The sequence below is a fragment of the Haemaphysalis longicornis genome, unplaced genomic scaffold (assembly GCF_048455015.1).
Source record: "Haemaphysalis longicornis isolate Haplotype H1 unplaced genomic scaffold, Haemaphysalis longicornis Haplotype H1 scaffold_10, whole genome shotgun sequence".
NCBI classification, from domain to species: Eukaryota; Metazoa; Arthropoda; class Arachnida; order Ixodida; family Ixodidae; genus Haemaphysalis; species Haemaphysalis longicornis.
In genome coordinates this window covers 134,456,176-134,481,030 of record NW_027526204.1, presented here as the reverse complement: position 1 = coordinate 134,481,030, position 24,855 = coordinate 134,456,176, and the positions used below count along the sequence as shown (strand labels likewise).

The following is a 24,855-nucleotide window of genomic DNA, read 5'->3' as shown; positions in this document are numbered from 1 at the left end:
TGCAACTGACCTGACAAGGAGTGGAAATAAGCTGTTCATAAATACAAAACAAAAAGGGTATGTCAGAATCAGTGGACAATTTTAAGCATAGTTTTGTATCATCGATACCTTATGAAAACTGGCATTCCCTGTGTATTATAGTAAAAAGCACCCAAAATGTGATCACAGTCTTTCAAGCAAATTTTTATAGGCACATTAATTTGTAGGTTACCAAATTGAATCAAATCAAATAGTATTTTATTCAACATTGTTCTCTGCGTTGTTGAGAGCATAGACATGCCCCTTTGACGTGGTTCCTAATTACGAACCAAAGCACGCTTTCAGTCGTATAACCCCAAAGGTACCAAAAATAACTACACAGATGGTACAAGTTCGAAGACATTGTTCTCCCGGAGTTATCAGTGTCCTGGTGGGCATTTTAACAGTGTCAAAAATTTTTATGCATATTTCAAAGGGGTATATTACCACTCATTTTAATATCGTCACTGATTCATGACTCTTTCTGTGCCGTGGATGATTCTTGTGCATCAAAGCACTTCATGCATAGTTTATGCCCACAGATGCCATGGTCTTTCCTACTCTGGATGTCTGACAGATGTTTCTGTATGAAAAATCATTATTCTGCTTCTTACATAGCGTGGCAGGTCTGTGAAAGTAGGAGTCCATCGGCAAATGCGAAGGTGATGAGGGTTCATATACTGGGCCTTCAACATGAAGGCAAGTGGTAGCAGCAGGCGCTTGGTACTCGCAGCTTCTAGCGAAGAAACAATTCTTTATGCTCTTATAAACTGGAGAAGAATATACAAACAATGCGCCCTGACAGTGATGACATATATGGAGCGAAAATTTGGCGCCTTACTAAGCAACTTGAAAGCAAACTTAGGTCGGCTCAGCAGGCCACGGAGTGGAGAATGGTAGGAGTAACATTAAGAGATAGAAAACGAGCTTCTTAAATCGGAGAACAAACTATAGAGAAGAAGATGTCACAGTTCAAACAAAGAAAAAGAAATGGACTTGGGCTGGTCATGTAGTGAGACGATCCGACAACCGGTGGACAATTAGGCTAACAGAGTGGATACCAATAAATGGGTCTAGAAGAAGGGGACGGCCAGTAACTCGATGAGAGAGAGAGAGAGAGAGAGAGAGAGAGAGAGAGAGAGAGAGAGAGAGAGAGAGAGAGAGAGAGAGAGAGAGAGAGAGAGAGAGAGAGAGAGAGAGAGAGAGAGAGAGAGAGAGAGAGAGAGAGAGAGAGAGACAGAGAGAGAGAGAGAGAGAGAGAGAGAGAGAGAATAAACATCGGAGACAAAGAATGAATGGACTTGAGCAGCGCAGGACTGGAGCAGTTGCAGGCCAATAGGACAGGCCTTCGTCCTGCAGTGGACCTAAGTCGGCTGCTGCTGCTGATGATTACAGGTAGACCTTTTTCTTCCAAAAGTATGTACAAAAGTTGCCCCTCAATCGTTTCATATAGATTGGCAAAACTTAAATCTTGGTCCGGCAACCCCAACATAGCAAGTGCCCTGCTGTCACCATTGCCATGGCCCGGATCTGCCTGACAGAGCTTTCTTCAGCACAGCATATATTTCCCTTGTTTCTTTTCATTAATTCTTAATTCTTGTTTGCACATGTAATTCTTCATTTGTGATTCGTACTGTATCAATGCTTTAGTGTGAGAGCTGGTACTCAGTGGAATTCAAGGTAGAGGGATTAGAGATTCGCCAAAGCTGCGGGAAATATATAGCACCCCAGTACCATTTTGGTATGTTGTGCCACTCTCGAAAGATATGATTTCAAGAAATCATTGCAAGGTGCACCCCAAATTAGAGAATAAGGTGTCAGACTTCATTCTCAAGTTTTCGTGAGTTCGTTAACATTCATACCAGAGGCCATTGCAAAGCGATTGAGCTCGCAAGTCAGTAAGCAGGAGAAGAATTTAAAATGTTCGAGGTCTTGGGTATCGATGACAGGTGGGGAGCAGAAAAAAAAAACACAGTTTTCGTAAGCTTTTTGCACAATGTTTTCTTCTTGAGTAGTTTCTAAAGCAACTTTTCTTTTTCTGTTTGGACATGTTTGTTTAGGAATGAATCGCTCTCAGTGGTGTCTTACTCACCTGCAGAATCTGATCGCCTTCCTGTAGTCGTCCGTCTTTTGCAGCAACACTTCTTGGGTCAATCTGAAGAGGACGAAATACGTTTCAATTAAACAAGGCTATGGAAAATAAGTTCCTTTCTTTCTCTTATTTCATTTCATTTACTGGTCCACTTAGTGGGCAAGCTTTAATCGGTTCATTAGTGTATATGTTCTCTGTCTTGTCGTCCAGTTGCACATGGGCACACACACACAATCTCTTCCAGTAACTTTACTTGGAACAGACACTGATGGGTGACATAGATATACTTATGATGCAAGTAAATTTGAAGAAAACAAAACACTCCACAGGCTGTGTGCTTTCGCAAACAAGAAGAACATGTGACCAGCTATTGCGCTAATCTTGCCCTTTCAGCTAGTGCTTGTTGTGTGGGCGACTGCTTAAAGGCATCACAAAGGCAACATACAACCTTACCTCGGTCAATAGATGGCTATGTGGAATAACAAATACGGCGAGGTTAATGCAAACTGCACTTATTCAAGCTAAATAAGTAGGAAAGTCAAAGATAGGGTAACAGCCTCTCGAGGCATTTTTGTATTTGCTGATTGGCATCAGCGGGTGACATTACCAACAAGCCTGTCCGAGTTGGCTTATTTAAAGTTAATTTCATGCATTGATAAATTTAGGTTAAACAGTTCTGGTGTGCATTCATTCGCATGTAGGCAGCCTATTGAATGCTTGTTTTTTGTCTGCTTCGTCGAATACATTATAAGGTCTAAGGTAGCATAAAGTATGTCCATTTAAATGTAAATTAAAAATTATTTTTGCTGCAGGAATCTGTTATTCCAGTACTTAGTTATGCACTGCTCAATATTTTGAATAATACAGTTATATGTTGTGTTCATGTTTCCTTTAAATATGATTTTGAAAAATTATGTTTCTAATATCGGATGACAGGTTGCTAACAAATTAGGCATCCTTCAATATCGGGGAAGGAAAAAATATCACCTATTCCTCGCTTTCACATGCGTGCTGCTATATCTCAAACTTAGCTAGGAGTCTCTTTTTTCTTCTTTTTGCTTTTGTAAAAACAGTTACTGCAAACTTAAGCTGGCACTCTGTACCCATTTGGACAACAAACAGGCCCCAGATTTCTAAATCAAGCAAGCTAGTAACGCAGATTCAAGCATACTGCAATTCAGAGCTTTTGTTTTTTTCAGTGATGTTGTTGTTATTATATACTTTATGCCCTAATTTATTAAAAAAACATGAACCGACCTTAAACTTTAAAAGGAAACAGAAGTACGGTATATATATAGAATTAAATTAGTACAATGTGTGTAGGCAAGAGTTCTGGATTACATTATCAGGTCTAATGGTGTAGTCAGTGAAAAAGTGGTTACTGGTAAAATAAAGCAGTACCGCAATGTTTCACGTGCTAATTCTCATTCTCAAAATGCCCTAATTTTGTTTGACTTGGTTAGTGACTGCAGTTTTTGCTGTAGTTCATGTGGCATTAACCACATTTTGAATACCTCTTTTCAAATATACTTCCTGCAGGACACTACCGGCTTTCTGGGCACTGCTTTGGGAACCCAGACTCAGTGCTTTAAAACTATTGATCATATATTATCTCAGCCATTGGAGTCGGGTTGCAAATCTAATTTAAAAAAAAAGGAAGTATCCTGGAATCATACCAAGCTCTGTAAGAATTTAATTTGTTGTCTGCTATTAAAGGGCAGGGTGGGGGTGTAGGGCAGGGGTCGGGTTCAGAACCAATCGTTTCAGAGTTGAGAGATTAACGTGTCACAAGGTCTGATGTGTAAGACCCGAAATTAAATCTGTTAACAATGAGTTAAGATATCCAACGAGTAAAAGTATCCATCATTTTGAGAGATCCAACATTGAATCTCTTGAGTACTCGGATCTGTCGCCTTTTTGGATCTGTTGACTTAATTCAGACACCCTGCACCACTGAACGCCCTTGACCTTTGACCCTCAGTACTTACCTCCCCCACATATATTTCAGTCTCCTGTTCGTCGGGGTCACCGTAGCACAGGGTTAGCCCAAGCTTGTCAGTTCCGCTCCTGATTAGCGTCACTTCCTGAAAAAATAAAGAAATAGATAAAAATCTCAGAGAAAAAACACAGCAGCATGGTTGAGCCCTAATCCACAAAAAAAGGTACTGCGTGCCCTGTCGAAATGTGCTTTTTTTTATTGTATTTTTATCTATGCAGATATCGAAAGTTGCAAAATTGAAAAATGGGCTACAATAAAACCTCGTTACAAGAGACTCTGTTACAAGAGACACTTGGTTATAAGAGACACTTGAATGAGAACAGTTTGGTTGGTTTTCCTATGTCTGCTATGTGAGCAACAAGACCTTGGTTACGAGAGACATGCTTCCCGGGTCCCTTTAGTGTCTCTTGCAACGAGGTTTTACTGTAGTTGGTAAAATATGTCTTACGAAAAAAACTGTGCACAGCTCCATGTTTCAGTGATTTGCCAGCCTGTATGCACACATGTGCTTTTTTGTGTGTTTTTTCGCACAGTTCTTTCGTTATGTTCCATCCTTGACTGTCAGTGTGCATACGCGTGTGCACATTTCGAGTATAATTCTTTCGTCTTTCTAATAAACCTTCAGTTGAGAGTCAGCGCTTGTGTTGTGCACCTTCCTTTCTTTTGTCCCGTCCGTTTGTGTGCTGTTTTACCGTAAGATATTAAAAGTTGGCTACAATTTTCTGGAAAGAAATGTTTCAAACAAGCAAAAAAAGTCTGGCATCTTTTTTTTTTTTTTTGAAAAATCAGGTTGCCATAGTTAAGGGGGCAACTGAAATGCTATTTCCTTTTGGCACAGCAGAGAGCGTGGAACAAAAAACGTGATCAACTTGAGGCATGTTACAAAGCACTAAATATAAGCTACGTATCGAAGGGGATGTAGTGTACAAGGTAAGACGCATTTCAAACTTCCCTTTGGTGAGGGTCCAATTTTTCTTTCTGCTTTCATAAATGAGGTGGCTGATCCAGCTGCTCAAGACTTGCGTGAGCACTTTCACATTCATTGGCCGCACAAGTACACTTTGAACAAAAAGATGCAATGCTTGAAATTTCACTGCTTATCCTACGAACTTACTTTTCGTGCTGCTCGACTTGGTACATTACTGTTAATTTTTCACCGTGTTCCCGCAGTTGTTTGACATAGTCACAAAGCTGTATCAAAGCCTTATAAAAATGGTCGTGCTTCAAAAACATCCTCTTTAATTAAGAGGTATGAAATGAAATCGCGCGCTTCATAATGGAAGTGAGTGGTACGCTCGCAGCGCCCACATTTCGCAAGGTGGGGCCTCGAGCTGAACCGGAATCACCCAACCGTAACTGAACTCGAGAGCGGCTTGTGCTTGGTTGCCAAGGCAACCGATGTTTAAGATTGGCAAAGTAATGGCGCTTACGCCAGCGTTAGAAAAGTCAGAGCCGCGGCGGAGCACGTTTTGGCAACGTTGCCGCTTTCCCCCACGCGTCGCCCCAAGATGAACCAGTCACTTGACTAAAGCGCTGGGAAGGCTACCGATTGGGGGAGAGTGGCCGAAGTAGATGGAGAGGGCTTGGTACGTTGGCCGCATGGAGGAAAGAAAAGTTTGTTGGCCGGTCCGGGAATGTTACGTTTGGCATTGTAAAAATACAGGGGGCAACCGGTAAAAAGCGCAAAGGCCCATGGGTACGGCGTCTGCTCCCGCAACTTCCGGTTCGAGATCTCGCCTGGCCTCCCGTACGCCGGTGGCTTTCACGCGTGCGTTTGCGGGTTGTTTATGTGTCACAGAGTGATTACCTTTCAGAGGAGTCCCTAGTAGGATTCATCATTGTTATTAAGGGGGGACGCGGCTTTCAACTTCGGAAAAATGACCAAAACATCGTTTTTTTGAAACCCGCATATTCGGCTTCTATGTTTCCTATTCTGTGCGTCTGCAAAGTTTTTACGCTGAAAAGCGTCGCAAAGTGGCATAAAAAAATACTTTTGTCAGGCGCGGTGACAAACTATCAGCGCAAAAGGGCGAAAAAACGGCAATTTTCGGAGCGCTCTATCTCCGCAACGGTGCCACCGGGCGCGGCCATTTTGATATGGTTAGATCGGCCGAGCGATCGTTTTTCCGGTTCCGCTCGTCTCTTTTATCTTCGTTCATTCACAAACGCACAAACGGCAGAAAAGAAACGACGCACAAACGAAGCTAGAAATAAATGCTGAAGCGCTATTGGTCCTCCGGTCCGACGACCCTCCTGATTGGATGTCGCTGGCGCAACGCAAGATGGCGGCTGCCTGAGCTGCGTAGCGAGCGGATTGAGTTCATTTTCGCCGCTTCGCTCGGCCGAGTTTCTGTTCAATCTGTGGTATTCAACACGGACGTTATCGCGATGGGAATGCCAGAGATAACGAGCCAGATTACGGGAAGTTGTGTGGCTCGAAAGGCGGAGGTCATCGAACGCTTCGTGGTGCGCGTGACTCTACCGTCGCCAGACCCCGGAGGGTGACGCGGTGTGCGCGCTTGCGATAGCGGTTCGTGAAGTGAACTTTTAGTCGGATTTGCGATGTTTACACGCTTAGTTAGTGCTGTGTTTTGACTGTGGGCTCGCTAGCCTTGAGAAAGAAACGGTCGACGCGTCAAACGCTGCGGCGCGCACGGCATAGCCGACGCGCATTGGAGCATCACATGACTGGGCAACCGGTTACGATTGAACGCCAGTAGTTGTAATTAATGCCTGCGACGTTAGTTTTAATCTTAAAAGCGACCTGACCAGCCATATCAGGTATAATCAAAGCTCGATATGTCGCGGTAAGCGTGCGCTGCGATGCGCGCGAGCCATATCGCCTTTCTTGCGCAATGTTTCCCGTGCACTTGTAATTTTCATGCAAACAGGTTTGAGTTAGTAATATAGGAATACAATATGCTCTCTGCGTTAAAAATGTACGTTACTGTGGCAGCATTTAACAGTGATTTTTTAAGGGAAATTATTGATACCATTGCTCAGGGCATACTGGCTGTGCTGCGAGAAATATTGGATGCCTTGATTGTCAAAAGTAGTAAAAAAAAATATGCTCTTGCATTGAAGTTGGGAGTTATGCAGAATACTCTACCAAGCTTCAAAGTAGCTCATTTTCAACCTTGTGGTATGCAAACTTTTGGCAATGAACACCTGCACTATGAGTACTAAGTTGCTGTGCCAGGCAAGATAAAGCATGAAAAAAAAAGCCAAAAATGTTCAAATTTAAGTTAAAAAAATGCTTAACTTGTTGCCATGGTGACAACACTGCAAAAGGAGGTTGTCCAGTGCGATACAGCCAACCAACTAACCTACTTTGCATTGAAAGCCCATTGAAACCCATCTCCCCTCCGTTTGGTTTGCAAAGGGGGGTATGTACTGTTCACGGAGGAGCTGAAAATGATGTTTTCTGGAAAGAGAAAGGCTGAAAAGGCACTCCAATTTCAAGGCAAGGCCTTCCAGAAGCCCCATGTTCAAAAGGACATGAAAGGCTACAACCGTGACGACTTTTGATATGTGAAACCTATGTTGCAACTTCGGAAGCCGTTTTCTCAAAACAGTTTTTTTTGCCACCTGTGTCGCTTGTCCCAGGGATTTCTTCGTGACCGCTGGGTCTATTTTGATTCCGTTTCTTGCATTACATTCCTTGATGAACTGTTCAGGTCGTGACACTTTTAGTTTTCCAGATTTGTTTTTCGTGATTTTTTTATTCAAATAATCGTTCACAGTTGACATGCCTGTTGCACATTAACCTCTAAAAAAATGAAAACTAAAAAACATTGTGTTGTAAAAAAAAATTCTAAAACTGTCACGACCTCGTCCATTCATTTGAGAATGCAAAGCACTTCGAACAAGTTTTCTATCGTGTTTTATAAGCCGCTCAAGCTCGGTACAAGCGGAACAGAAAGAAAATTTCATACATAAAAAAGTTATCAAAATATTAACTTCAAATTTTTATGGTGTTATCACAGAAGCATTTCCAGTTGCTGTGCCAATTTTCATCAAAATCCACAAAGAAATAAAAAAGTTGATTTTGAAAGCCACGTCCCCCCTTAATTGAATGTGCGACGCATGAGCGTTTATTTTTTAGGTGGAAACAGATAAACAACGTGCACACGTGTGAAAGCCGCCAGCCTACAGGAGGCCAGGAGAGCTCTCGAACCGGAAGTGGCAGTGCTCTGCGGGAGCAGACAATGTACCCATGAGCCTTTGCGCTTTTTACCGGTCACCTATGGCTATTCGCCGCGAGCTCGACATGTAGGTGGCGACAGCGTCGCGCTGCTAGTGTGGATGCTCCGCTGAGCGGCCCGTAAGAATGCACACTGTGGGCGCGCTTCGTGCTTTTTTCTCGCCGTATGTGCGTACGAAAGGTGCAAACAAGAGTGGTATGCTGTAGTTCGGTTCCTCAACGTTCAATGTATAGCGGCAGTCAGTTTTCATTACTACGCCAAAAAAAGCGACGGCTCATCGGGAATCTCAGAATGGCCGTAATTGTGACAATGAACTTGTACGCTGTGGCTCGTAGCAAGCTCGATCTTTCCAGACTATGGCTTTGAGCCTTCAATAAAAGCATAAATAGAAACAAATCAGGAAGCCTCGATCTCTGAAAGTCAGTTTACAACGGCAATCTCAATCGCTTTCACTGGTAGCATGACGCATTCTTGCATTTGTGGGATGCCCTGAAATGGTAACACTACTTAACTGCCCCGAAATTCTTTCTAAGAGCTTACGATATTTTTGTGTGTTCAAAGGGCAACATAAAATTACTGAATTTCGATCAGCGCAGAGATATAAATGTAACCGCTCTAACGGGTCTTTTAAATGAAATTTTAGCGACTCTGAGGGAAGGTTTGATGAATAACGGTTTCAGATCACTTATTTACGGCTTTCGTCGCAAGTGAACTTGCGAATTGAATTATCAACGCACGCAGTACAGTCAACATCTCATGTTTAGCTAGGTTTTCGCAAAGTGACAAGCAGGTTTACAGTGTGCAAACCAATTAAGCTTCTGGGACCTCACAGTGAGCACAAATTTTCTGTTACGGCTGCTGTGCTGACCATTTGCGTTCCTTTTGAAATCTAACAGGTGCCTGCAACAGCGAGATGTGTTTGCATTCTTGCGTATAAGGTCGCTTACGAACCCTAAAGATGGCAATAAATGAAGTTGCGCTGTTGCAGATGTAGTAAAACATTTCCTTTTTATTTCTCGTTGCGAATCAGCACAACGAATTCCCGGTAACTACTTTCTTTTGTAAACTGAATATTGCCTTTGTCTTGGTATTTAATTCTTGAGGATTGGTTAAAAAATGAAATTCTGTGCGTTTCTTTTTTTTTTCGGGAAGAGAAGAGGGGGATTCCTGCCAACGTTGCAAGAGCAGAGAGAAGAGAACGCATGTAACGCGAAAAGCCAAACTATGGTTATCAGTATTACTTACAATCGAAACTACACTAGGCGTTGTGTTCTGTAGCGGTGAAAAAGCAGCACTTTAACACGTATTTTCAAAATTAATTAACCCCCCTTTGGTCCGAGATTGTCCAGGAATTGCGGCTCGCCTTTTTCAAAAATGTATTGAAAGCAAGCATTGCGGGAAAAAATTAAAAAAAAAAACAGCGAGTCATGGCACACACCCCTCACACATGTGGGCAACAACGTGCATTATATTACGCGTTTTCTCCTCTTTCTTTAAAATTAGGTCCACCTTAAGAGGTTAAGACGTGACCATATAAGCATTTGGTTATGCTGAGTGAGACGTTTCTGGACAACGTGATTCATGCCGGATTTGAAAATGATATATATGAAAATGACACGTACACGAAATGCCACATGACAGACGCAAACTCACAACTGCTTACTTTTACCGAAAAATCCCCCCTAAATACTCTTGCGCATCCATAGAAACATATTTTAAATAATACGTAAAATTACCAACTCGATGCAGTTGAATGAATGTTTATTCCTCCTCCTCAGTGTAAACAACGACTGTCCAAAAATGGTATTTATTTTAGAAATATACGGGAAGGACACGTCACACAGGCGCTTGCTGGTGTAAAATACGTGTCCAGTAATGTATGGGCGATAGCGCACGGGTCGTGTGCAGTGTAAATGTTTTTGTTTGTTTCTTCTTTCTATAAGGACACAGGGCAGTTTTACAAGGGTGTGGAATTTGCACGCGTATGCACAGGTCTTGTTGCTTCTTACCCGTTTCGCGTACTAAACTTTTATCCTTTAAATAATCACTACGCCACCTTCAAAAAGCACCCTTGGACATTCCCGAAACGGCAGACGACTGCACTCAACAATCGGAAAAGTGCAATGTGTGGAAGCAATGTTCACACTCAAGCGAAGATGACCACGGCGAAGATGTTTCGTGGAATTAAACCAGCGCATTAACCCTCAACGGCCGCTGACTATTGCGTTTCTAGAGGAAATGCGCAAGCAGAGGTTACTATGTCATTGCTTACTGCCAAACGAGCACACATATTGGTTGTTTTGTCGTGTGCAGCACGCGTCTTGCGCCGCACGCTACGTGAAAAAGCAGACGACGCGAGAGCGCCATCCACACTAGGAGCGGTTCGTCCCGCCGCCGCCAGGGGCCGACTCTGTTCGCGCTCGGGGCGAATACGCCTCGAGATTCGCGATCGCTGCGCCGCCTGCCGCCACTTCTCCGCGGCGTTTGCGGGATTAACGCTGCGTGGCTGATAGGTGGTCATGCAGTGTTTTGGTTCTCTTTCGCTTCTCTTTGCCTTTCCGCGCACTAAAAGACTTGTTATGGCGACGTCTGTAAGCGAACTGCACGTTTAGGGCACTTAAAAAAAACAGCTGCGTCTTGGTAGAGCGCTCTAACGGCAACAAGAGCTACCCGGGGAGGCGGTTCTGCGCGCTTCTTGGGCGCTCTTGCGGGCGTCGGCGACGGCAGCAGCATATCACCGCTGTCACCTTCGAACACGTCAGCACAAGTGAATTCTATTTATTGTCGCCTCGTTTAGACCTTATATTGGCACTGTAAGAGGTTGGTTCGTTTTGCAGCGCAGACAACAAATGCGGCTTTGCTCCGAATATGTACGTCGTAGAAAAATATGTTTAGGGGATGTGATAACCCAATAGCTGACAAAAACTTGTGCCTTTTATGGGAATATAAGCTACGCGAAAATGTTAAGTACACTCAAAGGCTGGGCATTGTCAGATATGTGCCCACTCATGCCTTATAGTAAGAACCAAGGTATATGTTAATAAAACCACGGGAAAATGAATGGTCTGCAAGTCAGGAATAAATAGAATAGTCGTACGGGAATGAAAAAAAAAAACCAAATGCAGCTTCTGAAATGCTAAAGACGTTTGTTCGAGCAAGGTAGTATTCACCAGACCAACTAGATGCGAAATGCACTGATATTTCGCTAAACATGGGAGGGGGGGGGGGGGGGAGGAGGACGCTCAGCTATCGTTTACAAATGCGGAGCGAAATCAACGAATCAACGTTTTAGCAATCACACACACAAGGTGCGTGTTCACTTTTCGTTTGTTTTTCGCCTTCAACGAACGGCTGATCACTTGGCGGACGCATTATTTGAAGAATACAGGGTATGCAGTTCACAAGCGATACGAGGTGTCGTTGGAAGTGTCGATTGATTGATTGCAGGGTTCGACGCGCCGACGCAACGGAGACGATGAGGCACGCCGTAGTGCAGGGCTCCGGATTAATTTTGACCACCTGGAGATCCTTAACGTGCGCCGACATCTCGTACAGACGGGCTCGTTGGAAGAGTATCTGATAAGGGTCTCTGATTTCGGTTTATGCTAGATTCTGCAGTCTCCCTGTGTCATATGGCGATGTTTCGAAGAAGAGTTTGGTCACGTACGCGGATTACTCTATAAGCCCATCTTCGCGCTTCTCGTGGAGGATAAATGTAACAGATGAATCTTTGCGAGCGCTCACCTCGGGACAAGACGACCCAGCATTAAATTTCTCGTCGTGTGCTGACTCCGGAGTGTAATTTTGCATTATCCATCGCACTTCTTTGGTACAATGTTTGGGAAATTTATGCCGCATTGGCTTGTTCATGGTACTGATCAATATCTGATATGTGATATTGGCAGGCGTAACTTGCGTGCTGTCAGGTATGAGTGCTCCGCTGGATTTTGTAAGTGCACAAAGTCGATTTACATCATAGTGTGTATGGCCGCAATATGACCATCGGAGGAAACACTGCTTACGGAGACGCTGGCACTAAATTTAAGGGCAGCGGAATTGCAATCAGCTGCATGCAAATGCTGGCTTCGGGACGCCGGCCTGTGACACACGCCCGGCGCTCATAGATCTCACTAAGATCGCGTCATAAACTTTTATACTCTCGTGAACACACCACTCTTGCAAACAGAGTGCCTGCTCACCGTTATTCGGTATTTCGAACGCGAACAAACGGTAAATCGCTGTCTTGAACGAGTCCCAAAAGCAACGGCGACAGGGGGGAGCGGGCCGGGGACTCCCGCGCCTGCTTTCGAAACGGGCCGCTAGGGGGATTTCAGTGGCGCCCCTACAGGCCGCGCTCGAGGCGTATACCACAGTTGCTGAGATTAGTGCTGAAATAACAATCAAGGTAAGGCTCGTTGTTGATGTGAATTTTTGAATTCGGCATCAGGTTTTTTCTGTAAGCACTAATCACATGTAAAAAAAACTGTTTTCTTTTTAGTTCTTTAGCTAAGCAGCAGCCGTGAAGAATATAGCCACTAGTAAACCAGTTAAGGTGATTTGAAGTTTGGCAATTTTGTGCTTCTTTCAAATTAAAGCCACAGACCAGGAGCATGACAGTTGCAGAGCAGTGACAATCAATTTTTTCACAATATAAATACTACAACTTTGATATCACTGGTTGAAAAACTGTTCAATAAAATTCGAAAAAAAGAAAAAGTAAACAAGGTGCCATTTTTCTTGCAGCTCGAAGCCTGCGAGTGGCACCTCAGTTTCTGGCGAAGAGAAACCAAATCAAAGAGAAGTGCTAAAGCATGGCACTTCTCCTCAGGCATATTGTAGCAATTAAAATATCAAATGCACATCACATTCTTAGTTGCCGCGAGCACTTGAATACTTGAGCCACCCGAGGCTACACCTGGCCTTACCTTGCCTTGCTTCGGGAAGTTTTGCCCCCAGTGTACTGTTTTTTTCCCTTAGGAAACAGCGCGGAAAACTTGGAAAGAGAGTGGGCAAACAGAGAGGGCAAACAGCGCTCGTGTCTGTTTGCCCTCTCTCTGTCCAAAAATTTGCGCTGTTTTCTAAGGTGCCACGTGTACCCAACTAGCCCAAAGTCAAGCTTTAGCACTGATTTTTGTTGTGGCCAACACCCATGTGCACTTATGCATATATAGACAACTAAAGGTGTAGTAAACCATCATCCCCCACCTCGTACTCAATGTCGTAGCCATCATCATCGTCCTGGTCCTCGTTCCTGCTGGGTGGGCTCAGGGGAGGTGGTGGTATGCTTAACCTGAGGGCAGAGAGGGTTATCAATTATCATCATCAGCTGGCTTGCTCTTCTGTTCTGTATTGTCACTCTACAAGAAACGGGGCGCAAGTAACCGGTTTGTTCTCCACTTACACTTGGAGAGGATTTATTATCATGGCATCTCGTACCGAAATTTAATTAGAGGTAATAAAACTGAGGGATGGAAAATCATTGGTGCCATGCATTTCAGCCTGAGTTTAGGTTATTGTTGATTTGATTGGAATATTAAATTGATTGTAATAAATAATAAATTGTAATAAATTGATTCTAATTGTAATAAATGATGCTTTGGTGGCACTGAACAGAATTGCGCACCTCACAACAGGAACTCACGATGCCCTTGCTGTGATTAAAGTGGGATAGTCGGCTGATACAGGACACTGGAATATTAAATTGATTGTAATAAATAATAAATTGTAATAAATTGATTCTAATTGTAATAAATGATGCTTTGGTGGCACTGAACAGAATTGCGCACCTCACAACAGGAACTCACGATGCCCTTGCTGTGATTAAAGTGGGATAGTCGGCTGATACAGGACACTGGCTGACGTTATCATAAAGCCAGAGGGAAATAAAGCAGTTTGAGATGCAAAAGGTTACATATATGACCACCTCTGTATTAAATGAAAAGTACTTGACAACAGTAAAGGTAGGAATTCTATGAATAGGGCAGCTACTTAACATGCATCACTAAAAATGTTATATGATCAATAGTGACTTGACTCTGTGTTTTTTATTTCTTATTTTGTAGAATTTTAAGGCACTAACATTAGTGCAAATATTTACTAGGACCAAAGGTTGGCTCTTAAAGAGATCATAAAAACAAAATAAAAAAATTCCTAAATAAGAGAGCTCGCCTTTGGTAGTTCGCTCAATTTATTCTAGCCCCGAAGGACATTGTTTTCACAACGAATTTGTTGTGAAAACAATGTCTCTCTGTTGTGAAAACAACAATCTCTCTTAAGAGCGATAAAAATATTACAAGTTTCAAATTTAGCGCCACACAACGTTAGTGGTGACAAAATAGGGCAAATACCAAAACCAAAGATATCTGCACAGGCACCACTACAATTGAGGGGTCATGTTTCTTGGCGGTCGCTCTTGTCAGCAGCCGCCAATTACACAAACTAGTGAGTCTGACGTCACACGAAGAGCGCCATGAAGTGACTTGCGAATCGTCATTTTTTCACATAATTTTATTGTTGTATATTCTACCTGCTTGAAGTTTATGTTAGAATTTACATGATTGTTATTGGGACATGGCAGTCTTTTGAATGAACCAAGCTTGTATTTTGCCTTCATGGTCCCTTTATAAAGGGCCGCTAAAAGATGCAAAAGATTGTTCTCTAGTTACTTAAACTGTGCAACTGACTTGAAACTAAAATATACGCTAGAATAAGCGATTGAGTAAAGAGGTAAGCTGAATTTCATGTATTCAGTGTACACATGGTTTCTTCAACGCCTCGTTCAACCTCTCAAATTTGTTTTACTCGTATTCTCGGTTCTACTCCATGCGTTTTATTTGGTAGTCAGGCGTTTAGAACAGACGAAAGTCAATTTATCGCCTCTAGTTGGGCAAATCAAAATTTCGCTTTGCTATTGCTTTGAAGTTTGGCTTTCCCGCAGCACGCATCGTTTTCAGGAGAAGTGTCTTTTACAGGAGCGAAACGAGCAGGCGGACGCAAGGTTACTTTACGCAAAGGTTGCCAATTGAAAACTTCCGCTTGTGACGCCATGCCTGCACTTAGCAAGTTCCGCTGTCTTAGCCCACGTGCCTTTCGTTTACCTCTGCTGTCTACGCTAGCAGTCAGCAGCATATACTACTGATGCCTTGCAAGTGACTTACGTGCTACCGCCGGGCACAGCTGGTATGTGTCGATTATGATGAAAGTGTCTAGTTAACATGCGTGTTTCGGCGAGCAATAGCACCGGACACACAATTATTTAAACAGCGCCAGCACAATATACCCACTAATACGACCGATCCGTCTTCTCCGCCGCTTGTTAGAGTGAAGCCCCTTAGGGGCTCGGGCTGTTGGCATCTCCTGTCGTCGTCGTCGTTCATCGTTTCATGTAGTCACGGTACTAAAACGCCAGGACACTCGTTTTCTAACGCCTCGCGCTAGAACGTAACGCGTCCCAAAAGAACACACCGGGACACTCGTTTCCCGACGCCTCGCGCAAGAACGCTTCGTGCTTCAAGCAAAGCTGTATGCCTCTACCACCAAACGGCTACACGTCCGTGGCTACACAAACGCTAATTCGCCAAGAACATACTTATACACTGCATGCTTCGCCCCTCCCCAGGTTTCACGTTAGTGCGAGATGGCCCGGCATTTTTTTTGCTTCCAGTTTCATCTCGTTCTGTTACTGGCTACGTACCCATTCCACATTTACCTTTGTGGAATGCGACAGCCTTATTTCACTTTCCTGCAGAGATTTCGCATGTCTGCCGTGCAGCCTAAAACTCTTAATTGCACCATTAGGAGACTGTTTCCTTTTCTCCAGTCAGAATTTAAAAACAAAAAATAAAGTTGCCTTTTCACCGTGATTACATGTCTGAGCGGTCGTTAGAAAATAACGCAATAATCGCGGTTTTTGTCTGATTACCGAGCATTCACTATCTCTTTGAAGGGGCTATGAAGAAAACAAATGCAATTTTGGTTCATTCGAAAAATTTCCTCTTTATAATACCACTAACACCACTTTTAACGCATATTTCGCTCAAATAAGCTCAATAATTAGGAAAAAGTGGAATGCGGCCCACTAGCTCATTTTCCGCACTAGAACCTACGACGTGTTATGGGCAACTGTGCGATTGGCTGAAACTGTCAAACGCAAGCGCAATTGGCCCCTTTAATTAGTCATTTCTGTAAATTCGTCTGTTTCGCTAGTTTACACCCCATGTCGCCGAACAAAGAAACAAACAAAAAGCATGCACCCCCTCCGTCTAACGACGACGATGGTTGAACGCAAAGCTTTCCCGTGATGGATTCCTTGGTTGGCCAATCCCACACTGCGAGTATGCACCACTCTGGAAGTACGCACCACTTTTCTAGAATACGCACACCAACTCTCGGGTGTGCATTCCGTAGGCCTAACGTTTGAGTTTGGGGTGGACGGCGCGAATCGGTACCTGCTGGTGCTTGGCGTTCGCTTCGACCATGTCGAAATAGAGAAATCGTATAGACGCCGACTTCGTAATGCATGGGACCGAGGTTTGGTTCCGGCCACGGGGGAAGCGTTTTTTTTTTTTTCTTAAACTTCAGCCACTATCGTTCATCATCATCGTCAGAGGAAGTTGGCTTTCCGGCAAGGCGTATTGGCGTACTACGGCATTAGTGAGGACAATAACGCTTCGCATTAGAAAACCAACAAACGCGCACCCGTTGGCGAGGAAGGAGCCTTCCCAAGGGGGTGGGGCCCACCAGGCGATGTCGGTCTGCGCCGAGGCGTCGTTGTAGCCCTGGGCGAGCGAAGGCGGAGGCGGCGGGAGTGGGGGGCCGCCCTGCTTGGCGCGGCCGCCGCCGCCTGCGCAGCTGCTTCCGCTTCCGAAGTCCGACGAGCTTCCGGTTCCGTTCCGTCGCTCCCTGCGCAGCACCTCGACCACGATGGGCTCGGACGCGGCGCGGAACGCGGCCACGGCCTCCTCGTGGGACGCGTTGGACACGTCGCGGCCGTTCACCTGCGGGAGAAAAAAGCGAACAAGCGAATTAAATAACGAACTGGTATCTAGACATTTCACGATGATTTCAAGATTAATAAGGCCTTCGTAATGAATACTTTCGTTATAACGAAATCACTTTATTCGAAATATCACTTCATTCGAAGCGTTTCGCTGTTCCCACAGTTCCTTCCCAGCACGTATAGGGTCGGCTTCCCCACAACAAGGGTTATATGCAGAAGAAGTGTCCTTTACAGTAGCGAGCTGAAGCTTCTAACAAATCGGCCAGATTTAGGGGAAATCCACAAGGCGGAGTAAGTTTCTGCGAAGGAAAGTTCGACATCCACCTCAATGCAGCCGTACGGCTACAAAGGAAAGCTGTACAGCTTTCTCAGACTAGGACGAATTTTTCTTCAACTGGTAAGTTTCTCAGAAAGCTGTACACCTTTCCTTTGTAGCCGTACGGCTGCATTGAGGTGTATGTCAAACTTTCCTTCGTAGCTTTTAACAAAGTATCGCTTATAACGAAGTCAGTTTGCTCCTTTTATGGCTGATTCTTAGCGTTGTGGGCGTTCGGAGAGCGTGCGGCAGGGTTGCGAAATGCAGCATGAGCGCGGAGGTATTGGCGGCAGCTCTGCGGTTTCCGGACGTGGTCGCCATAGCAACAACCACGCGTCTTCTATGCTGATGTCGCCTTCTATGCTTATGTCGCCTTCTATGCTGATGAGGGAGAATACAGTATTTTCTCCTTGGTATCCTGCTATTCGCAATGTCCCTGTTCGTCACTGGAAAGTTAATAGGCTTTGTTGCTCTTCAAGGTGTCTACAACAACAATACACGCACAAACAAAAGCACGTGTGCACAATACGACCAAACTGAAGCCGCTGGACTTAAAGATATGCTGTACTGCTAATCGTTCCAGCTACCACTATTTTTCTTTTTTTTTTTGTTTTTTTTTTTTTTGCGCTAGAGACATTTAAAGGGGCCATGAAGACAAAATACAACTTCATTTAATTTGAAAGAATTATGCTTCAGTACCTCACTTAGCCACATTCCAGCCACGAACGACGTTTTTCAACCGAAAAAAAAATACAAACGCAAGATGTATTGAAAAACTTTCAAACTTCGCGCTTCGGTGACATTTTATTGGAAGCAGTGACGCCATATGGGCTAGCACATACAAAAAAAAACAATTTTTAGTACGTTCACTCCACGCTAGCATTAAAATGATGCGATCAAACGGAACTAGAGGCCCAACTACAATCGTCCACTCCTGTGCCTCAGCGATGGGTTAGTTAGGCGGCCGCCAATCGCACAAGCAACATTCTGTGACGTCACAAAAAGTTGCCGGAGATTGGCTAAGGGTTCGCCCGTGCTTCGTCTGTTTTCTTCAAAGCCATCGGTATTTGTTCGCAGTTTGCGATAAAATTGGTATCATTGGTACCGGGACAAAGCAGCCCTTCTAGTGTACCAATCTTGTGTTTTATCTTCAGGTTCAGGGCCCCTTTAACGAAAGCACTGAGCACCAGAAGTGTTTGTTAGGAGAAAGGGAGAACCATTTCGTTATGCCTAGTCGCTTCCAACAAAGGGAAAAAAACAAGAATAAGCAAAGTCGGGAGAAACAGGGGATGTCCGCTTCCGACCTAGTTCACGCCTTTAGCCTGAACGGAACGTGCACCCACGTAACGGAGGATCTCGGATACGCATTTTCCTGTCGCAACGTTCCCTTTCGCGCAGACCGCAGTGACAAATAGAGAGTAAACTACAGAGAGTGCCACGAACGTGACCGGAGAATAAAGAGAGCGGTGGGATTAAAGACAAATGGATTGAAAGACAAAGTAGCGATACAACCGGGCAAACAAAGACGCATTAAGGCGAGAGAGGAACACAACAGTGACAAAGAAGGCAATCAGAGCCCTGGGTCTTGAGGGAGAACAAAAGATGGGGGGCCACACCTGAAATGAATAAGGCTAGAGCACGCGGACAAACAAGCAAACGCGGAAAATAACCGCGGAGAGGACCAGAGAAAAGAAAAGAAGGTGAAACGGGAATAGAAAGGGTAGTTGGACGGCTTCCAAATTCGTTTTCCGGGACCTGGCCTTGCCGCAGCCTTCTCTCGGAAGACGTAGTTCTTTTCAGGCACCGGCGCAAACGCTCACGCAAGGATTGAGAGTGCGGACTCAGTGAGCGTGGTTCGAGCGCTTTCGAAGGAACAACGACAACAAAAAGCAACGGGACCAAACAGCACGCAGCGAAACATTCGCAAAACCGTGCCATGAAACTTGAAAACGAAGGGTTCTTCGTCCTTTAGGGAGCTGATTCAACGACACTGAAGTCACATGCGATGCGAAGGCTTTCTTTGCTTCTGCTTTTCTCGGGGGTGATTTTGGGAAGGTTGAACTTCTGTTGGTAACTTTCATAAACAGATTTGTGCCAAATCAGAGGGTCTGATTGAATGAAAACACCTCTGACGTTGAACCTGCCCGAAGGTCTTGTCGTCTGGGGAGTGGTGAGCTGAGAAGGGGGAAAGAGAAGGAGAAGGAAAGAGGGGAGAGACAATTGGTGCTGTCAGCAAATCGTTCGCAAGCGCCATCTTTCGGAAAGCGGAGTTAAAGTGTGAGCAAAAAAACAAGAGAGGTCGGGCACGGGAAAGGACGTTTCTGAAGCGAAAGCTTCGGAAGACTTTCAAAAAGCCATAAGAGCCTTGAAATAGCAAAAATAATAAAAATTGAAAGAGGGAAATGAAAACTTTACAAAGCGCTGTCAAATATAGATAACCAGAAAAAGTGATGGAAGACTGAGCGTCGTTGACAAGAAGCAACGAAAGTGTGCTCAGTGGGGCTTCGGCGGAAAGCTTCTTTTCCGAACACGAATGCGCATAGATGTAGTATGTTCGCCTCGAGGTGTTAGAGGAAATTCGCGTAAAGGTGGAGTAACCGGTCGAACGCGACGAACCGAAGAAGTAGAGTAATGCACTGCAACATCCGCCAGCGAAACACAAACATGCCGACCGGGAAGGTAAACAATGCGCTGGTTCAAAAACTTTTTTTTTTATCGCGTGCGAAAGTTGGTCTCGCGTGACGAGCGCCGGATTCCTACTGTTTTCTACTTTCTGGCCACTTTGATCGTCTTTAGAGCATCCAAGTTTTCTCAATTTTTTAGGATATTACAAAGAACACTTTAGAGTGAGGCTTGGTACGGAGAAAGAAAACGCCTTTGGGCACAAGCAACTTTTTGTTACGGTATGAAGGCTCGACTTTTCTACAGTTTTTTTAACCGTGTTCTATAAGCGTGACATCTGCACTAAAAAAAAAAAGAAATACGGAAAGCTTAGACAAATGCAAAATTGCGGCACAAATAAAAAATGGCAAAGAAAAAAAAACGTGAAGAGGGGGGAGAACGATACAGCGAGGTGATCTAAAAATGCTCCCTGCAGGAAGTTAGGCTTTGCCACAGTAACACCCTCTTAAAGGTGGAGCACGCTTTACAAAAAGAAAGCAGAAAAACAAAATACGTTGTTCTGCTTCACGCCTTCCTCTCCCATTTTTCGTTTTATGCGATTAAAAGGCGAAAAGGGTGAAAATGTGTTTACTTCATTTGAAGCTGTTTACACCGTTATCTTTCCAAAGGTTTCTGCTGTTGCCAACAAAACCACACGTGACTTCGCGCAGCGGGAAGTTATTAAATTTAGTTTCAATATATATTTAAAATGTTATTTATGCGGTTCATATCCTTTAAAGAACGCTTATCGAGTTTTCTTACATTTATTGATACTCACGTGCTTCTTATTTTGTTGTGTTTGTTGTTGTAGTTGTTGTCGTCGTCGTCGAGCTTAGGCTAGAATGCTAGCGCTGCTAAGGCTGTACCAAACACGGATGGAGATGACAAAAATGCAACACGAACGGGATGGCGCAGCATGAAGGTTGCGCCTTCCCGTTCGTGTTTTTTTCTCCTCTCCGTCCGTGTTTTGTACGTCCCTAGCAGCACTAGTATTCTAACCCAAGTTCGACATGTACAAACTTAACCAGAGCTTGAAATGGGGCTAGTTGGTTTTTTACTCTAAACATTGATTGAATTGAATTGAACTTGCCCAGAGAGCGCTTTACTGAGGTTGTTGTTGTTGTTGTTGTTGTTGTCACGCTGCTTTCGATTAGTATTCTGGTAATGCACACATGCGGCTGCCACAAAGTTGCCGGCAGAATATAAAATAAATTAGCGTTAAAGCATTGATTATTTGTGCACTTCCTGTGCAAGCTTGTTTTATTTAAACCAGTTTTTAAAAAAGTAAAATCTCATGCCTTTCAGCGCAGTATTCGACGCATGCCTGAAAATTCTCTCACAAATTGACTACATATCCCTGACCAGAACGGGAGCGCAGTGAACGCCGTTGAGGTGTTACCGACCAGATCCTTCAGAAGGGACCCCATCTAAGCAAAAACCAATAAGCAAGTATTAATAACTTTGAGACATCCCCTCCGATCAACCCTCACCCGAACACACCGCTACAGCTAAGGTTACACACCGAAGGTGAAAGACGACGTCCTCGTGATGTTCCTCTCAGAAGAGCTGTGACAGCCTGATCAACAGACACCGTGCACCGTGAACGCTTTATCTATCCACGTTCAGAAAAAAAAAATAGCCTGCCTTCTTCGCAAAGTGCTCGGACGCAGCCATTACTATAAATTTATTGCCTTCCTTTGCTCATTTCCGTCATTTCATTACGTACTCGCACCTCTTTTTTTCTTTACCCATCAACAAAGAAGAAAAGCAGGAGATGGTAAAGAATGTCAGGGACGTCCATTAAGGGTTAGGTCGGCCCGGGAAAAGATGACGATCGCCAAAGGCCTAATTAGAGCGTGCCGCGCGCTTTAATGGATTCCCCGAGGGGCTCCTTCCTCCTCCGTTTTTACTTCCCTTCTCGGGCGTAAGTTATGGTGTGCCGAGTGCTTAAGGGCCACTGCGATGCGGTGTTTGGCGGGAAATTTGAAAGAAGGAAAAGGCAGGGGGGAAGTCTAGCTCTCAAGCTAAGGCCAACGCGCATCCAGAATGATGGTCCTCGCAGTGGAAAGGTTTCGGGTGCTCCATACTCAATCGTTATCCCCGTTCTCTCTTCCTCCACTTCGCCTATCTGGTAACGCACCTAACGTGGGCTGGCTCTTTGCTCTGATCTCGTTTCCTTTAAACTTCGGGGGCCCGGTGGATTTGGGTGCCACGCGTAATTCGCAGTCGCGAAGCGCGTTGACTAATGACGTTAAGCAGAAGCCACCTGGGGGAAGACGCAGATTTATGACGGAACCGGGATATCGAATAGCGTGTGTCCTCGGTAAGTAGGTAATGACTTCTGACTTCCGAGCCCAAAACTCCCATACGGGCAAGCAAGTTTGCGCTGGAATGAGTGCCGCATTTCGGACTAATTGCGACGAGATCCTGTGTCTGGAAAAGCAGGAGGGAGCCGCGGCGAAAGAGAATATACCAAAATTTAGGTCAAATGTTCTAGCTCTCTCATCATTTAAAGACAAAAAGTGTGTGTACGTTTGTAGTCGCTCTGAACTGTACGTACACTAGTGCTGCAATGCTTAAAATTCCTTCCCAGTCGAAAAAGACAACAAGAAAAATTTCTGTAGTTTGTCGTATCTTCGCGTGTCTTACTGTCGTCTTGTCGAATTCTTGTCGTGTTCTTGTCGTGTGGTGGTTCTGATGTTCTGTCGTGTGTCGTATTCCTGTCCTGATTTTGATGTTCCGTCGCGCTGAATTCCTGTCTTTTCGGATGATGATGGTGTGGTTTAATGGCGCAAGGGCTACTAGGCCAAAGAGCGCCAAGAGGAGTGCTGGTGTTTCAGTTAGAGGTTCTCGTCTAAAAATTGGTGTATAGGGCCAACGGTTAGTGATGAAAAGTGGGTATAAAACAGTTCAGGAAGCACGAGTAGGTGAGGCCCTCAAAAATAGGGTGCCTCGGGGAGATAGTTTTGCCGAGGCAAAAAAAGGCGAGGCCCCTGGGCATCGCATCAGAAGCCTTCAGCACTGTTCTCCTCATTGAGGGCAGGCTGCGGTTACACACAGTATGAGATTTCCTTTAAAAAATCAACATTCGCAAGGTAAGCTAATACATTTTTTTAGCTTGACAATTGCTTCGTCTGATAGAAAGTGTGCTAGGTGTTGTGGTATGGGGTGATTTTGATGTTCTGTCGTGTGTCGTATTCCTGTAGTGATTTTGATGTTCCGTCGTGCCGAATTCCCGTCTTTTCGGGATCCTGATGTTCCATCTGTAGTGTCACATGTTTGGAATGTTATTGCCCATTGTGAAGGGTAGCGTAAATGGCAGTTCTGTTGTGACTACAGGAATGTTTGTCGTTGAGAAAATTGACTTTGTCGTTACGACAGAAATGTGTGTCGTAACAACAGACGGCTTTGTCGTAACAACAGGACTTCTGTTGTCACAACAAAGCTTTTTGTCGCACGAAAGGAATTCTCGTTAGGTTTTTGCGGTATTCCTGCTGTGATTTTAGGCTAGGATATAAACGAACCAATACGGCGCCAGACGAGAATGATTACACGAGGATTAAGCACGTAAGCGGTGTACGCTTTGTTGGATGTGCGCAATACAGTGCATGTGAAACGACAACGTTTTGTTTCCCGCATTTATACGTCGTGAGTGAGATAATACAATCCTCAGCCAGGTTGTCTTTCATGGCCTGAATGCTTACTTCGGCTGCCAAAACAGGGCAGGTATATTTATCAATTTTCATAAAATTTTCTCCTTACAGACTTATATCGCTATTCCTATAAATGCTGTTATGAGCGGTTGCAAGGGAAAAAGAATTGCAGGAAAAAAGGAATGGGTGGTGTTCTGGGTCTGAACATCAAAACACGGGCGTCTTTTTAACGCGGGAGCTTTCTTAGTGGGACCAATGGCGTCGTCGTCGTCGTCGTCGTTGTCGTTGTTGTCGTTGTCGTTGTCGTTGTCGTTGTCGTTGTCGTTGTCGTTGTCGTTGTTGTTGTTGTTGTTGTTGTTGTTGTTGTTGTTGTTGTTGTTGTTGTAAGCCTTTATCTAAAGGTAAGGTCATGCGACCAAAATACGGGAAGGGGGGAAAGAGGCAGGGAAGAGTAGCCGAGTAGAAGAACCCAAAAAATTAACGCATTTCCCCATAGACCGATTGGTCGACCGAAATGCTCTGATTTGGTCTCTGGACGCACGGCGCGTGCGTGAAATCAGGCTTCCATTGTGTCAAAACGGGTGCTTGAAATTCGCGAAAAAGTAACGGTCTGGATAAGAAACTACACACATCAATCACGAAGATGGAGTACAATAATATACCGTTATCTCATAAACCACGTATAGGTATACATTTAGATGGTTCGTGGATGCATTTACTTAGTGCGCGAACATTCGTCGCAAGAAACGAGAAAGCACTAAGCCTATGAGAAACTGGGGGGCATTGGGATTTGTTTGTTAATTCGATAAGTTCGTTAACACCGGGTTTCGCAAAATCGAAGCTCAACTGTATATCTATGGCATCACTAGATGGAAACAATGTCGCATCGCCCGTTGTTCAGTTGAAGGCAAAA

The 24,855-nt window shown here is 44.4% G+C and overlaps 1 protein-coding gene across 4 annotated transcripts in view; it reads right to left on the bottom strand.

Moving 5' to 3' along the window:
* The window catches only part of LOC144159368 (E3 ubiquitin-protein ligase PDZRN3-like), a 305,410-nt gene that overhangs the window by 18,017 nt on the left and 262,538 nt on the right, over nt 1–24,855 (bottom strand). For all 4 annotated transcript variants that reach the window (XM_077690802.1, XM_077690800.1, XM_077690801.1 and 1 more), the window contains 4 exons: nt 17,012–17,310; nt 13,520–13,604; nt 4,099–4,194; nt 2,111–2,173 (listed from right to left, as the gene is read on the bottom strand). In XM_077690802.1, coding sequence (XP_077546928.1) covers nt 2,111–2,173; nt 4,099–4,194; nt 13,520–13,604; nt 17,012–17,310 — 543 coding nt within the window. The remainder of the gene's footprint in view (nt 1–2,110; nt 2,174–4,098; nt 4,195–13,519; nt 13,605–17,011; nt 17,311–24,855) is intronic.